This window comes from Chroicocephalus ridibundus, chromosome 2 (genome assembly GCF_963924245.1).
Source record: "Chroicocephalus ridibundus chromosome 2, bChrRid1.1, whole genome shotgun sequence".
In the NCBI taxonomy this organism is placed as follows: domain Eukaryota; kingdom Metazoa; phylum Chordata; class Aves; order Charadriiformes; family Laridae; genus Chroicocephalus; species Chroicocephalus ridibundus.
The window spans coordinates 104449004-104465862 of NC_086285.1; the positions used below are offsets into that span (position 1 = coordinate 104449004).

General features: G+C 43.0%; 1 protein-coding gene across 1 annotated transcript; it reads left to right on the forward strand.

The window, feature by feature from the left end:
- Window positions 1-940: 940 nt before the first annotated feature.
- On the forward strand, window positions 941-8206 carry TDP2 (tyrosyl-DNA phosphodiesterase 2). The gene is made up of 7 exons (XM_063326397.1): window positions 941-1343; window positions 1423-1514; window positions 4143-4310; window positions 5637-5728; window positions 6184-6302; window positions 6682-6852; window positions 7663-8206. Exons 1-7 carry the CDS (start codon window positions 978-980, stop codon window positions 7942-7944), a joined length of 1290 nt encoding a protein of 429 aa, XP_063182467.1. The 5' UTR covers window positions 941-977; the 3' UTR covers window positions 7945-8206.
- The last annotated feature ends 8653 nt before the right edge of the window (window positions 8207-16859 follow it).

The window sequence follows — 16859 nt, forward strand, 5'->3', positions numbered from 1 at the left end:
TGCAAACCCCATAAATTTTAAAATGGTTGGTTTTCTTAGATATATTTACCGCTTCTCTCCGCATCACGGTTACACAAATAAATAGAAATCAAATGCAGAATTCTAGCATTACAAAACTTAATGAGAACACTGAAACTGCTTCACAGGACCACCCTATGCAGGAGCTCAAGAACACATCAGCTACTCTACTGCACATTGCAAAATTTAAGACGACATCGTAACATCATTTCAACTTTTTTTGATCACCATGTAGCATTACATTAGAGCTGTACCAGTCAAACACATTTCTTTATACTGAGCCTTGCTGGAAGCTCACAGACCATCTAAGTGTTCCTGTTTTCCACCTGACTTCAAGGTGAAATGTCAGGTGTTATAATGAGCTACTTTTTTAATTTTGAAACAGAGAAGAGTAATAGTTTTTTCACAATTTCACAGTCCTGAAAGTTAGCTTAGCCACAGGAACTAAGAAGGGATGAATATTAGTTACTAAATAACTCATGGAAAGCTACTCAACACAATCCTTGTCTTCAGAGAGATACTGTAAGGCAGCTTTAGCGTTTAAAAACAAAGAGTTATCGAATAATAACTGTGCTTTTTACGTGTGTTACCCTCACGGCCCCACACCCCTGTTGGGAAATCCTGAACCCAGGGAAAACGCGGGCAGGGGCAGGGCTGCACCGCCGGGCTCCTGAGGCGCCCGCAGCCGGGCCACCGCGGCTCGGCCTGCAGCCAACCCCCCGCAGGCCTCGGCCTCCCCCGGCTCCGGCGGCCCGGCCCGCTGAGGGAACACACCTCGGAGCTCGGTTCAGCCTTTTATTCTGGGAGGGCGGTGGGGAGGGGAAAATGGCTTTTAAACGATCAGCCCCGCCTCGAGCAGCCCGCCGCCGCTCCGGTCAGAGCCAGTCGCCGCCGTTAACGGCCGCCCGCGCCCCGCCCGTACCTTGCGGAGCACCCGGTCGAAGCCCTGCGACTCCACCATGTACTTCATGGCCTCCCTCAGGCTCTCCACCGTGAACCCCATGCTGCCTGTCCGACCGACGACCACCCGCCTACCCACAGCCAGACAGCCCGCCCGCGCCCCGGAACGCCAACCCCGCCGGGCGGGGCTTCCCCCCCCGGCTTCCGGGGAAGCCATGGAGGCGGAGGTGAGGCGGCGGGAGGAGGAAGACGATGATGACAACAACGAAGACGACCGATGCCCTCAGGCGGGGCAGGAGGCGGAGGAGGAAGCGTTGCACCTCGCCAAGCGGAGGAAGGTGCTGTGCTCCGAGTTCGCCGCCATCACCAGCAGCGACTCGGCGATAGCGCGACGCTTCTTGGCCGGCAACGACTGGCATATGGAGGTAGGCCCGGGGGTTGCCCCGGCGGCGGGGGGCTGCCCCGGCGGCGGCCTCTTCCCTGCCATCTGCCTCTGTGTTTCAGAGGGCGCTGAACGCCTATTTCGAGCCGCCGCAGGAGAAGGAGGAGGCGGCGGCAGGCGAGGTGCCGCCGGCCAGCGCGGGGCCCGGCAGCTGGTAGGTGACCCCCGGGGCTGGGAGGGAGGGAGGGGGGTGACAGGATCCCCGGTTGTGGCGTCCCCCTCCTGGGAAGCAGTACTTCTCTCTCTGCCTGGCTTCGCCCCTCTGCTGGCATGTAGTGAGGCAGGTAGTTCCTCTTCCTCACGTTTATGCTTCCACACCATTTCTACTGGGCGAACACACTAGTTTCCCCATGGCTACCCCCTTCGAGGGGGATGGCTGTCTCCCCTTGAGGCTGTCAGACTTGTGGGCCACACTTGCCATCGCTGGGTGCTTCAGCCGCCTTACTCTGGGCTAGTAAATCATGAGCCTTTCACACAAGGGCCAAGGTCATTTTTTCTCTTCATGGTCTTGTCTTGTGCAGTAATACAGATGCAGATTTTGCTGTATACACACACATTTGTATAGGTATAAACTGTGTACATATATCATCTACTAGGTGTATACATATTTATATTTCTATAAATAAAATTGACACGTACATGCCCACCTTGCTAAATGTACCTGTGGAAGACAGGATTTGTGTCTTACACACATTGATGATCTCAGAGCATACCTGTCAGGCATTGAACTGCACGTGGAATTGAACTTGTACAGATCCCTGCCATCCACAGTCCCAAGGGAAGCTTTTTTCCTATAGATTTATTTATCACAGACTTGCGTGTTACATAGAAGAGCCCTGATGATCTTCATAGTTATAAATAAGCTGTATTTGATAACAGCATACCTGATTTTGCTTGATATGCGTGTATGAAAAAATGCAAACCTACTGAACATTAGTGTTGGTCTGTAGATAGTCCATGATGAGTCAGAATATATCTGCATCAAATTGGCAGCACCTTTTTCTTTTCCAGCCTTTGTGTGTCTTTGCACTGTGGGTTCTGTGTTGAGCTGTTGTATGCGGGTTGTGTTGGGAGGGCTATTTGGAGACCTCCCAGTCAGGGGAAGATCACTGCAGACCACACAGGCTTTCATGTTTCATCTCATAGTCCTTCAGGTTACAGAATAAATATAAAAAGTCATCATGGAAATATTGGAGGCATATACCACCTTACTTACCTACTTAAATATCCCTTAGCTGCTTCTCCTTTGCTTTTCTTTCTCTGTTCAGTTTACATTATGTGTGCATGGTAGTGGGATCTTACATTGTTTGTACAACACCAAGTACAAAACCAGTACTAGGTTTTAAGGAATAGATTCTTTTTTGGTTCCAGGCCTTATTTTCATGTGTGCATAGAAATTCTGTGGTTAAAAACAAAACCTAGTACCCCAGCTTTCCCAAAATACAGTTTGTCTCGTCTTAGCTATAGTATTTAATGCATTTTTTACAGACTTTCCCTTTGCTCAAGAAATTTATGCTGGATCGCTGTTGTGGTTTAACCCTGATTGGCAGCTCAGCCCCACAGAGCCGCTTACTCGCTTCTCCCCAGTGAGATGGGGGAGAGAATTGGAAGGGTAAAAGTGTGAAAACTTGTGGGTTGAGATAAAGACAGTTTAATAGGTAAAGCAAAAGCTGCGCACACAAGCAAAGCGAAACAAGGAATTCGTTCACTGCTTCCCATCAGCAGGCAGGTGTTCAGCCATCTCCAGGAGAGCACGCATAACAATTACTCAGATTACGACTGTAACCCTGAATGTTCCCCCTTCCTCTTCCTTTCCCCCAGCTTTTATTGCTGAGCACAACGATGTATGGGATGTCCCTTTGGTCAGCTGGTGTCAGCTGTCCCAGCTGTGTCCCCTCCCAACCTCTTGCCCACCGCAACCCACTCACTGGTGGGGCAGGTGGAGAAGCAGAGAAGGTCTTGACGCTGTGTAAGCACTGCTCACAACAGCTAATGCATCCCTTTGTCATCAACACTGTTCTGGTCACAAGTCCAAAACGCAGCACCATATGAGCTGCTATGAAGTAAATTAACTCTGTCCCAGCCAAAACCAGTACAACCATGTGTTAGCAGGTAGAGTCTGGTTGTCGAGCAGCACACTCTGCAAACAGTTACTAGACTGGGCACTCAGACTTTGGCAGTGTTGTTTAGCCGTTATTGAATCAATAGGGTAGGCAGGGCCTGTGTTTTTGAGGTGGGATTTGGGGGGAATATTTCCAAAGAAAAGGACTATCAGTTAGTCACAGAGTGATCTTGTACATGTACCTCCCCAGGGAGGTCAGCAATTGGAAGAATCACGACTGTACTATAAAGATGGGCACATTAAAGCAAGTGCTGGCTGTAGTTCTTTATTCTAATATGCTGGAAAGTGTTTGAAAAGCTAATACAAACAGCCGGCTGCTAGCATGGGCTGTATTACAAGAGTTGAATTACTTAAATGCTTTGGATTAGATTGGTTGCTATCTGATTAACTTAAATCAGAATGGTAAATGTTATCTTGTGTCTGTAAGGACACTCTGTACTGAGGCTCTATATGACTGTATGTTTTAGTTACTGTGTTTTTAAATTATGTTGAGATCAATACATGTGAACTTATTTGTTGGGAATGTTTTAGATGACCACGTGTTAAGTCGTGATGGGTGTAAAACATTTTTCTTTAGATGATAAGGGTCAATAAGGTATCATCTTGTTGTAGGAAGAATAGTATTATGCATGTTGACAAACAACTAAACTCTGTCTTTAGTATTGACCTCACAGCAGATGCAACTACTAGTGATGCCAGTGGCAATAGTGCAGACTCGAGGCAACAAGAAGATGACAGCAGCTTCTCGCTGATAACCTGGAACATTGATGGGCTAGATCTAGGAAATCTAAAAGAACGAGCTAGAGGAATCTGTTCTTACCTGGCATTGTAAGTATAGCTTCATCTTTGTACTGTTATGTACCTTGCTTTAAAGGACTAAGCAAGCTTCTTGTTTTAGATGTGTACAAAATCTTCATGCCTGAATTTTCTTAACATTAGATGCAACAATACAATCACTTTACAAATCCTAAATAACTGATATACTGGTTGGAAGAGGTGTGAACCTATGCAGCATCCCAAAGGTTAAATATTTTGCGATGGCTGCTTTAAAAAGCTTTTTTATAATGAACAATATTGTTCAAGTTGCAGTCGTACATCAAGAGCATGCTTCATACTTCCATCCTGTACATGAGCGAAGGGTAAAACTGCAAGGCACTTGTTTGTCTCATTCTGGTAGTATGAATAACTTCATGCTAGAGCAGACTTTTTGAAATTTCACTAAAAAATCTTTTTTGCAATGTGAAAGGTTGCTCTCTTGCCATTTCTGTTGCTTGTCTGTCAAAAAAGAAAATGTGCAAGGTAAGATAAAAGCAATAGATTCTGTGATTACCTTCTATAGTTCCACTAGTGGAAGCCTCCCATGAATATGTTTATGAACAATTTAGCAATTACATAAATTGATTTATCTTAATACAGTAACTTAGCAGTGTAAATTAAATTATTATTTAAGTTCCTCTTAAAACAGCAGAAACCCCTTAACTAAATCAATTTTCACTTGGTTTTATTAACCTTGGGTGACAATATTTTTCTTCTGTAAATGAGGCATGAGGTTTGTCCTTCAGCTGCTCAGAGTAGTGCTGTTCAGCAGTGTAGCAAAAATAGGGACAGCTGTAAAGTCATGTCTAAATCAGCATTTTCAGAACTGCTGCCCCACACAAACTGTTACTGATTGCACAGCTGTAAGAAACGAAAGAGCTTGGCATTGATGAGATAAAATGAATGGCAGGTTACCTGAGGGGATCTGTTGTAAGGGAATGAGGTGGCGGTTGGAATCTCTTGGAGCACTTAGACGTTCAGAACATGTTCCAAAGCTGCTTTGCAGCTGTTTAAGTTGAATTCCTCGTGTATGTAGTATATGAAACCCGTGCAAATATTTGCAAGATCAAGGTAAGGAAGTCATGCATTTTATTACTGTGTCAGTTCCATGTCCATAATAATAATTATTGTTTCTCACTTTTAACAATGGTGTTGTGTCTACATACGACTAAATATGATGGAGAGAGTTTTTCTTTTTTTAAAAAACAGATTCTTACAATATCTGGGAAGACAAGGACAAGGTGCACCTGAAAACCCTGACCCTGTTCCGTTTGGCCTCAGAATGTAGTGGTACTACCTTTCAGGAGTTAATTTAAAATCTTGTCTTTCCTGTTTCAGATACAGTCCAGATGTTGTGTTTTTACAAGAGGTCATCCCGCCATATCTCTGTCTTCTACAGATGAGAGCAGGCAATTACACTATTATTCCGGGTAAAAAATAACCCTAAATTTCTAAAGACAGAAACTGGAAAAAATAAGTTTGGTCTTATTCTGTTTGCCTTGCCAAAATCTCTGACCATTTGTAGGAATGAAAAGAGTAAAGTGAAGAAGGAAGCGCTCTGTTTTTTGATATCAGGATATAGTTTGATGCAAACTATGGATGTGAAAACCTGTTACCTGGTGTTTTCCTTTGTATTTTTTCTGCATTTTGAAGGACTGATAGCAGGGTAGCCAAAAAAGTGCCATAGATAAGTAATTTCTTAAATATTTGCATTTAAAAAATCTGAAAAATTCACATAAGTATTATGGAAGTTTAACTAATGACTTTGTACGTCTTACAAATTTACATGATTCTCCCAGATCACGGTAAAAAGGTCTCTTTCAGAACCTTCTTTATGGCACAGCAGAAGATATCCTCAACCATTTCTTTCCCTGTTCCTCTTTAGGTAATGTAGATGGCTATTTCACTGTCATAATGTTGAAGAAATCAAGAGTGAAGCTACTGAAACACGAGATAATACCTTTTCCAACAACCTCCATGATGAGGAACCTTTTGGTTGTGCATGTGAGTGAGTCAGTATGTTGTAAACGGCTGTGTTTCTGGCTGCAAAACAAAAAATCTCAGGAAAGGCTGGACTAGCTTTACTCTATGATAGTCTCAAACATCAGAAAAACTACTCCAAACGTACAAACCCAGTTGCATTCGATACTAAGAAACTTAGATCTTTTATGTAAGTTACCAGCCATACTTGGTTTTCAAGTCTCATGACTTCTGAAAACAAACCTAAAAGCCTGTTATCCTCCTGTAAGCCACTTTTATTCAATGTAAAACTGATATTAACCAGAGCTCAGTCATTCAGTAATTAACTTTGTGATTAGATTTTTGGTTTTGAACTTCTTATCATGGTGTGGATAGTAACATTGCCTCTTTGTTTCATGCACAGGTGAGCATATCTGGTAATGAACTTTGTCTTATGACCTCTCATCTGGAGAGCACTAAAAATCACTCTAAGGAGCGTGTGAAGCAACTGCAAATAGTGTTGAACAGAATGCAGGAGGAGTCAGAGTCCACCACTGTTATATTTGGAGGGGATACAAACCTCAGAGACAGTGAGGTAAATAGAAATAAGCAACCTTGTTATTTTGAGAAGGTATTCTGACAGAATCTTCTCAGGCTTTTCTGTTGTCTTTATGAGAAATGGCCTGCTGAGGCAGAACAGAGGTAGGCAACTTTTATTCTTAAAAAGTGGAAGCGTGACTAAGTAGAAGATACGGCATTGCTGTGCTGAGCCATTATGGCTGAGATGATGTATATGAAGAGCTTCTCCCACCCTCTCACCCCCAATAATAAAATGCTTTATTGGCAGTATTTATATCTGAGAAGATGCAGTTGTAGTTGATGAAGTTTTGACTTCAAAAGCATCTTCTCTTTTTGAGAACCTGATCTTTACTTGCTCAACTCTCAGATTCTGAGATTAGTGCTTGTAGAACCAAGGGTGCTCTGGAGTTTAAAGTTTAAAATTAATCCCCCGTCATCGAGACATTCAAAATTAGAAGTCACTTTTGGCTGCTGATAATAAAAGTGAAAATTTTGTGTTATTACTAAAAGGTCAATGTTTCATCTTTCCCTTTTGGGAAATTCCATTGCAGTGAGCTGGAATGATACCGTTTCAAAGAACATGGTGTTGACCCCCATACCTGAAACTCAGAGCTGAATGTTTATTTTGTAACACATTTAGATTTAGAAAGTACTGCAGACTTAGTCATGCTTTAGAGTATCCTGAGAAATACCACAATTTAGAAATGTCTCCAACTCATGTTTTGCAGAAAAAAGTGATATTGTGACAACTCAGTTCTGTTTTTGAAGGTGAAGTTTGCAAATTCAGTATCTGGTAGATTTCCCCCCTCTCTGCTTCTACTTTCAGATAACTAAACTGGGTAACTTGCCTAACAACATTATGGATATCTGGGAGTTTTTGGGTAAACCTCAACACTGCCGCTATACTTGGGACACCCACTCCAATACCAACCTGGATGCAGCGTATAAGTGCAAGATGAGATTTGACCGCGTTTATTTTCGGCCTGCAGCCCAAGAGGGACATATTATTCCACGAAGTATGGACTTAATCGGATTGGAAAAACTAGACTGTGGCAGATTCGCTAGCGATCACTGGGGTCTTCTGTGTACCTTTGATGTAATATTATAAAAATGAAAAAAGGCTTGCATTGCTAGTCTTTAAGTGTTTTGTTCTTGTTCTTAGAAAACTTTAAATTTTCAGCCCTAACACGTTCTCCGCTCTTGACTTCTGCTGGAATGGCTTCACTTCAAGTCAGGGTTCCCTTTTCTGTTCTGTTTTGTTCTTGAATCATGTTTTTAGATTGTTGTTTTTAACAATGTACGCAAATACAAAATAAATTTCTACTTTTAAAATGGGAGGAAAAACCTGTAAATAAAATTAATAAACATAACATGGTGGTTTAAAAGACGCTCTTATTTTGGCATGTATTATAATCTTGTAATAAATGCTGCTTTATTTTAAGAATACTTTTATTATGCCTACTTTGTTTCTTTTGTAACCATTTCCATCATCCTTTACAACCCTGTGTTTTGTAGGGTGTTTTGTATTAGCTTTTGAAGCTTGTGTTGTATGTACGTATGCCTTGAGGCAAGACAATAAAGGAGTTGAGGAAAGAATGACTAGATTCTTACAGAATAAAAGTTTCTTAAGTAAGAATCAAACTAATATTGAGCAGATTTAAGAACAATATGTTTTCTATTGGATAAGAAAAGGATAGAGGCAGATGCATGGAAGTTGTTCGGTTGGGATGGTGTGTACCTTACTTTGTGTTTATTAACCTGGATATGAGTTGCAGATTAGTGTGTTATCTTTCCAGTGAGCTATCAGAAACAGTGCTCTTATAAACTGCTGTGCAACGCCTGAGCAGCTCAAGGTCTCACTGACCTTGCAAACCATCAAACAGGCTTTCTTACTTAAAGAATTGTGTAATCGATCTCGTAGAAGCTGTTGTTTTATAGATGTGCAAGTACTAAGTTGATTTAAAACGGGAAGTCTCCTAACTTTCTGACATGAAGTTCGATGCACGGGCAGGGAGAGGAAGCACAGGTCATCCATGTCAGTGACGCAAAGTGAACACAGAGACTGACAGCCTGCATTCCTTTACTGCTTCTTGTTGTTTGTCTTTGGTCTTGAGCCCAAAGTTTACGAACAACTTGTGTTTTGCTGGACTTCTGTGGTGGGTTGGCCCCGGCTGGTAGCCAAGATCCCACCCAGCTGCTCGCTCAGCTCCCCCCTTCCCCACAGAAACAGGAGGAGGAAATGGGAAAAATGGAAACAAGAATGCTCATGGGTCGAGATAAAGACAGGGAGATCACACAATTACCAAGCCAAATAGAGCTGATTTAGGGAAATTAATTTATGGCCAATTAATATATGTACTTAATGACTGATTTGGATATTGGGAAGCAAGAAGATGAACGTTAAAACACAGGGAAAGAACCTCTTGTCTCCCCTTTCCCTGGCTCGACGTCATGCCAGGCTCCTCTCCTCCCCCTCGTTATCACCGTAGGTCACACTCTGTCCCTCCGGCAAGGTCTGGAGCAGCAGGAGAGAGGGTTATGGTCAGCAGACAGCCATGTCTCTCAGCTCCACCTTTCCTCTCCCGCTTCTCCTCTGCTCCGGGGTGCGTCCTCCACGGTCTCAGGCAGTAAGCGCCCTGCCATGGAGCACCTCCTCCGACCTTGGTGTTCTCTCTGCTGTTTCTTGTGCTTTTTTGCCCCCCGCTTCCTCTGCCTGCTCAGCATTTTCTGTCATTTATTACACAGGCTTTCCCCGAGGTGCCACCATCTTGGCGGTGGGGCCAGGCCGTGCCCTACGGTGGGTGAGTTGGAGCCGGCTGGAGCCAGCTGTGTCTGGCACGGGGCAGCCCCGGCCGCTCCTCACAGCCCCTGCAGCCCCCCACTGCCAGCACCTGGGCACCCGCACCCCCTGCAACTTTAACAAAATAAAAAGCCAGGCAAATCTCACCCAAGCAAACAGCGGTGGCAGCCCTGTGGCCCTACCTGCCTGGCAGGGAAGACTTCATGGGTGCCATTATTGCTTAGCCTAACATGTCTGCTTGCGTCCTCTGGCCAGCCAAGAGCCGGGGAAGGAGGAGTGTGTCCGCACATTCCCCTTCCCGCCTCTGAAAACACAGCGAGTGGGGCTTGGCACGATACAGGGCAGAGGAAGACGAATTTGTGAATGGCTACCCTGAAGCAGGGAGGATCCTCAACCAGCTCCTCCTCGTCCCAGGAACGGGGAGGCCTGAGGTTGATGTGGTTTTCTGTTGAGTTAGCGGGAGGCGCAGGTGACCTCACTAAACAAGCAAATAAACCCCGGGAGGTTAATTCATCTCCACAGAAGTCAGTTGCAGAAATCTCCAGTTCTGCTTTCACTTCTTTAAACATCGAACGCCAAATTTCCTTTACTAAATGTGAAAGAGGCTGGCCTGTTTTGGGAAGGATGTTGAAATCCTCGTGTCCTGATCACTCTTAGCACATCTCATTATTTTATAACAGCTTCAAAAACAAGGAGAGAGAAGTCACTGACGCTTTTTTTAACTGGTGTTGAGCCTGTGATCTCTTCTTTCTATTCCCAAATAAATAATTCTGTAAAAAAGTGAAAAATATCCACGACTGCCAGGATTTTCCTTCCGTGTCTAAAATGGGGCTGGCACAGTCCCACTGTCTGACTTGCTCCATGGTCTTCTTCCTCACCAAGAGCCTTCGACAAAATGCCATGGCATTTGCTTTCATCACTTATGGCTCCTCCCGCTTGCCAGCCAAAGGATTTGTGGGGAAGGTGAAGGAGGGGAAGATGATGGTGGTTTAACTTTCCTAAAGATGTTGGAGAAGAAGAAAGCACGATAAACTCATGCTTCGGCACGAGAAACATCAGTTTACGTGGCCTCCTGTATTATGGCTGGTTTTATTTATGTGTCTGGGCCTTCTGGACTATTTTGGAAACTATGAAAAAGGCTGACTGCTGTTGTTCTAGGATAGGTTTTTAATTTGGGAAAGAAAGAAGAGAGAAAAAAGGGTTCAGAGCAGTGTGCGACTCGATGCCTAAAGTCCAGATGCATCTGTAGTATTCATTAACTGATGCCTCCTCTGATGCACAGTCTCTCTTAACCTTTGAAATAGATAGTGGGTGGCAACATAATATTTTTATTAGGAACAAGCAAAGACATAACATTTTGCAAGGGCAAATTCATTTTTCTAATTATAAAAGACAGGCAAGAGGATGACTATATTCAGTGCAATTAATGGTTAGTCATTCTTTCAGAATGAGGAAATTATGCATACAGCCTTTAAAACTCTTCTTCTTGAACTACAGAAAAAGTGATAATACTTAAGTAAATTTAAGAAGACATAAATGCTAAATATTTTACTGACTCTTGTATGTGAAGCAATACATCTTTAATTAAATATACTTTAAACGACTTAATAACCATCCAAATTGCTGACAATCAAGAGCAGTCAGAGCCCTTCAATTAATTTGCCTCTTAATTTAATCAGTGACGTAAAAGGTGAAATATCTGCTGAATACTGCAACTAAAACTTAAAGGGATAGAAACAACAATATCAAACTAAGCAAAAGATTTCCTGGGCTACAACTTGTAATTTGATTTGTTTTCCTGATTCAGTAACATAATATTATGGTATCTATACACTCCAAAGGACTTATACAAACATGTGAATGGCAGAAAATGCAATAATTCTTTCCTATTAATAATCAACAGCAACAATGGACCTTGTAGAAATAATAATAAGGCAATATTTTATTAGTACTTTGATACATGTATCAAGAGAAACAATTTCTTCTGAGGATCTAGCCAGTCTTAAACATTTCTACATCAAAAGAGCTTGAACTTACTAAAAGATACCCATAGAACAAAATAAAGAAATGTTAAACATCTAGGGAGATAAATAATAAATAAATGGAATTTAAAAAATGGAAAAAAACAGCAGCAGGCAAAACCATGGTAACAGCAGGAAACTACATTATCGTGATTAAAATTATTTGCCTAAAGAATATGTGTGCTCTTGACTTAGGGAGTAATATGAAACCATAACTAATAAAAATTTGTTTTACAAAGAGGAAGTGCAGAAGTTGAAAGCTATAAATATCACACATCCTATACAGGTTTGGTTTGATACAGTTTGAGACAAGAACAGACAAGACATATCCAAAATTACACGATCAAAATACAAACATGATAACCTGCATTACGGCAACACCTGCAGAGCCTATTATTATGATTCCTGTAAAAAACAAAAGATGGGAATAATTACACAGAAACAGACGGGCTGCGTTTTGATGAGCAGATGGCATGATTTTCAGTTGTGTCAGTTCAGCATGGTTGAAAAACTCCACAAAGGTTGTGTTATCACTTCTGCATATCTTAGTCTGTTTTTACCCCGTGGCAGGCAAGCCGGTACAAAATCCTCCTGAAGACACAGTCCACAGAATCATAGAATCATCACATCATAGAACAGTTTGAGTTGGAAGAGACCTTTAAAAGTCATCTAGTTCAATGGCCCCCTTCCCCCCTGCAACGAGCAGGGACATCTTCAACTAGATCAGGTTGCTCAGAGCCCCGTCCAACCTGACCTTGAATGGTTCCAGGGATGGGGCATCTACCACCTCTCTGGGCAACCTGTGCCAGTGTCTTACCACCCTCATTGTAAAAAATTTCTTCCTTCTATCTCATCTAAATCTGCTCCCTTTTAGTTTGAAACCATTACCCCTTGTCCTATCACAACAGGCCCTGACAAAAAGTTTGTCCCCATCTTTTTTATAAGCTCCCTTTAAGTACTGAAAGGCTGCAATAAGGTCTCCTTGGTGCCCTCTCTTCTCCCGGCTGAACAACCTCAACTCTCTCAGCCTGTTCTCATAGGAGAGGTTCTCCAGCCCTCTGATCATTTTTGTGGCCCTCCTCTGGACCTGCTCCAACAGGTCCATGTCCTTCCTGTGCTGAGGGCTCCAGAGCTGGATGCAGTACTCCAGGTGGGGGCTCACCAGAGCCAAGTAGAGGGGCAAAATCACCTCCCTCCACCTGCATGTGGATGTTGTCTTGAAGTACCTGGTGTTGACACTTCCTTGAGCTGAAACAGATGAAGTTTTTTTACCCATTTAAGATGGGAAGTGGGGACAAGGGGTATTTTTGGAAAAGCACAACACAAAGTAACAAAGGTTTGGTAACCAAACTAGTGCATCTCCCAGACCTTTAGCTGTCTTGGCTGATGACAGGGTCACAGGGCTTTTGTTTGACCAACTGAATGCACATACTGTGGAAAGGAGCTGGAGGTAACCAGATCAAATTTTACCTAGTAGGCCACATTTTGAAGCTTTAGTGGTCTTTAGGTAGCATTACAGCACGCTCAGCCTATTATTTCATCAGTGTTAAGCCTATTAGCTCATCGGTGTTATGAAAGGCAAGAAGTGGCTCAGCAAGAAAATACCATCTTAGCCTCAGCCATCTTTGGTAATCCCGCTTTCTTAGTCTGCCCCTCCATTTCATAGGGTTTCTGGAGCACACAGACTATGAGCAGGCAACAGGTGCTGCTGCTGTTCGGTTTCTCGAGTGGGAGCTGTTTGGTCCGACGCCTTTGTGTTTGCTTGGGACTAGCTGCATCCTGTTCGTTCAATGGAGAAGGAAGTCCATGTGCAAGAAAGTCAAGGGCACTGGACCAGCTACTGCTGTGCAGCTAAAGCAAACAGGGACAGTTGCTGCTTTCATCCTTTTCCCCCTGCTTTCACTAAGATGCTGGGAGGTACCTCCTGACAGGACAAGAAGGCGGCTTCTCTCCCTAAGCCTGCACTACACTAAGGAGCCTTTTGCATTCTTGCACAGATGGTTCAAAAAGCGCTAGCATTGAGTATAAAAGTGAATATTCTTTCCTGCAGAAGAGATAAAAATAAATAAATCGTGCACTATATCTGGTGCTTTTACGGTCAGTAAAATGAAGAACTCACAGCCGTGCAAAGCACTGGAGGACAATCATCTTCCCCCACTGGGTCTGTAAATCAACCCTCGGTGCTGACAGGAAGGCTGCAAGGCACGAGAAATGGGGCTGCCTCGCAAAGGAAAGATAACCAGGCTTCCTCTCTCCACACACACTTCCTCTTCAACGCCAGGCAGTCGCGGTCAACATCAGAAAAAATACAGCATTCTCATTGATCCTTTTGTGTTGTTACTAGAATAATTGTTTTTACATCAAATAAGCAGGCTTCAGCTGGCCTAGACATGGAAACCACAGAAACTGAGGAATCAAAATTGACGTAACAAAATAGCACGAAAAAAATATTTAAAAAAATGCAATCAGACAATTCCTTTAGTCTCTTTCATATATATCCACAAGCAATCCAGTATTACAGTTCAGCGATTGAATTCCTTGCTTTATAGAGCAAGTACTTGAGTTACTGGCTCCTTGTACCAAGAGAGATTTGAGTAGTTTCAGGAAATCTCAAACAACCTGTTGTTACAAAAAAAGAGTAAGTAGAAATCAGAAGGAAAGTAAAAAGAGGAGCCAAAACCAGTTGTATACTGAAGAGATGACATTTTTACATCGTTAGAACATCTTTTTTTTTTTTTTTCAGTCATCCTGTAACATCCGCAAAATAGCATTTTCCTGAGTCAAACATTGTCAATGTCTCAAAGATTAAGCAGAACTCAGCAACTGATAGGAGCAGCCATAAAGGCGACCTGGTTATAAAGGGAAAAATACAGAACAGAAGAAGATGCCTTCTGGAATGTAGAGAAACAGAGAACAGAGGACAGATGACTGCTGGAACAGAGAAAATGCCTGTCACCTTGAGAACCAGGAGCATCCTTGAGAGGCGCAGCTGGCATCTTTGAAGTGCAACTGAGTACCCAGAAACTGGAGACATCCTGAGATACCGTCAATAAGCACAAAGCCAATAAACTGTAAGAACAACTTAGCGTCTGCAAAGGTGAAAAATAGTCTGGAAAAGGGGGAAACATCCTGAGAAGGTAGGTGTTGGCAACTGCTATTGGCTGTTTTAGCTGGAAGAAAAGGAAAGCAGTCCGGAAAAATAAAAATTGGTCTGAGAAAATAGAAACTGTCATCATCTACTGGCTGTCACAGGTGAAAAACGGAAATTAACAGCACCCATTGCCTGCTCCAGGTGGTGATGTCTCTGTGATACAAAAACTGCTTGTTTTTTAACCAAAATGGAGCCTGTCTTTCTGAGAACTTCCCATGCACAAACCCTTTTCTATGAGATCCCCTAGACAGACTGGACCCTCGGTGGGAATGCCTCGCTCTGTGACAGGATCATCATCAAATTGGGACTCTTATTTTATTGGTCCCAATCTGGGCACCCTTCTGGGACCAACTGCAACTGAAGCCACTTCTGGGCTTGGTTTTGTGAGTGCAGTACCAATAACACTTGGAATATATATAGGTATATATTGTCATATAGGTTAGGAAAATATGAACATCTTTGAACCATTTTTGCTAATAACTTTAATGAAATATCTACTGTTTATTGCACATATTACAATATTTTCATACCTTCCACTTGTTCTGCCTCAGTGATTACATGGCTCTGCTCCTAGGTCTGTGTTGATGTCCTCCATCACGCAGCTTCCAGACAAAGCTGTTTTGACAAGCAAGACAGAGCATGGTGGCAAAAATCCTGTTCCCTCCTCCCTTCATGGTAGTCAGCAGGATGCATCGTCCTTGGGTGCCGTGTTCCTTCTGCCAGGGCCTGCCAAGAGACTTTAAACCACAAGACCAAACGCAGCCTTGGGAGGTTGTGCCCTGGGAGCATCCTTGTCGTAAATGTGCTCAGGCGTGGGGGAGTTCAGTACATGACTTCGGATAAGGCACCTGGAATTTGTCCTTTAACTGAGTTATCTGGCTTTTGGGTTCATCTTCAGAGTGATTGTTTTGGCTGTCAATGTCTAGAAGATCAATAACAAGTATACAGTTAGAAATCTTTGCAGAGGAAACGCTGTCAAGGTGCCCAAAATGAAAATCTGCAGCGCTGTGCATCCTTGAATTAAGACATCTGTGATGTATTTATTGTCTGTTTAAAATTAGCAGTTAGCTGCTGGTCTGTTAACAGGATGAGGTTTTTCAAGCCTTAGCAGTAGCTGCAATCTGGCTGTGCTGGTGATAAAATTTTTCAAATATTTATTCGACAGATTAGGCCTGGCTCAACTCTTGATTTCATTGCATTCCCTAATTCTGCTATTCCCTTTTTGAATGGGTGACGTTAGTCAATGCAATAACTTAACGACGTTTTTATTTTATTTCCAGTCCTGTCCCAGTAAATCCTAACAATTCTTTTTGCCTTTTTGACTAATGGTGGGAATCAAAGTGATTTTTTTCAAAGACCTACCCACGCTGACTCCTACATTGCCTTCCTTAGTGTTAAGTTAGTCCAGCACCGCATTGATACTTAGGTTGTGATTCCATGCAGGCACTATTTTGCAACATGTCCTTGCCTCCATCTATCAGATAAAAGGTTATCTGATGGGCTGAGAAACCAGAACAAGTCAGGGAGGGAACTTTTTACTGGAGCAAATTTTCCACTGCGCCTCAGCAGCTTTTACTTCGTTGCTGACACTTGAGCGATAAAACTGTGGAAGAAATAAACTCTATGTTCCATGCATCCCTCCTCTTCATCTAGCTACTGAGCTTCAGTACGGAGTTCCCACAACTGGAGCATAAGGGATCTTCTGCTTTTGCTTTTGAGGAAAATCCTACCTTATTGACGTCTTTCTGTTGGGCATGCCCATAAGCACAGGGAAAGGGTCAGGTCTGTGAAAACCTGGGGAGCAGGGGCGCATGTTGTGGATCGGGGTTGGAGAAATTCCCTTCTGCAAGGAATGGATTACAACTTGCCACTGCAAGTTCCTGGTGTTTGGAGAGTGAAGGAACCATTATTCTCATCTTTCCTGCTTTTACAGAAAAGTAACTGGTAAAGTAATAGGGATCATTCACACTATATGTGTGATGGGTTCTCCACAGACCACCTGCTCCACTGATTTGCACACTAAGATAGATGTGTTAAACTTACACATCTGT

Excerpts from the sequence above, each read along its gene's own strand:
- TDP2 (XM_063326397.1), top strand. The coding sequence starts at position 978 with ATGTACTTCATGGCCTCCCTCAGGCTCTCCACCGTGAACCCCATGCTG. Across the intron at positions 1,515-4,142 it reads AGCGCGGGGCCCGGCAGCTG|TATTGACCTCACAGCAGATG; the intron begins GTAGGTGACCCC and ends CTCTGTCTTTAG. Across the intron at positions 4,311-5,636 it reads ATCTGTTCTTACCTGGCATT|ATACAGTCCAGATGTTGTGT; the intron begins GTAAGTATAGCT and ends TTCCTGTTTCAG.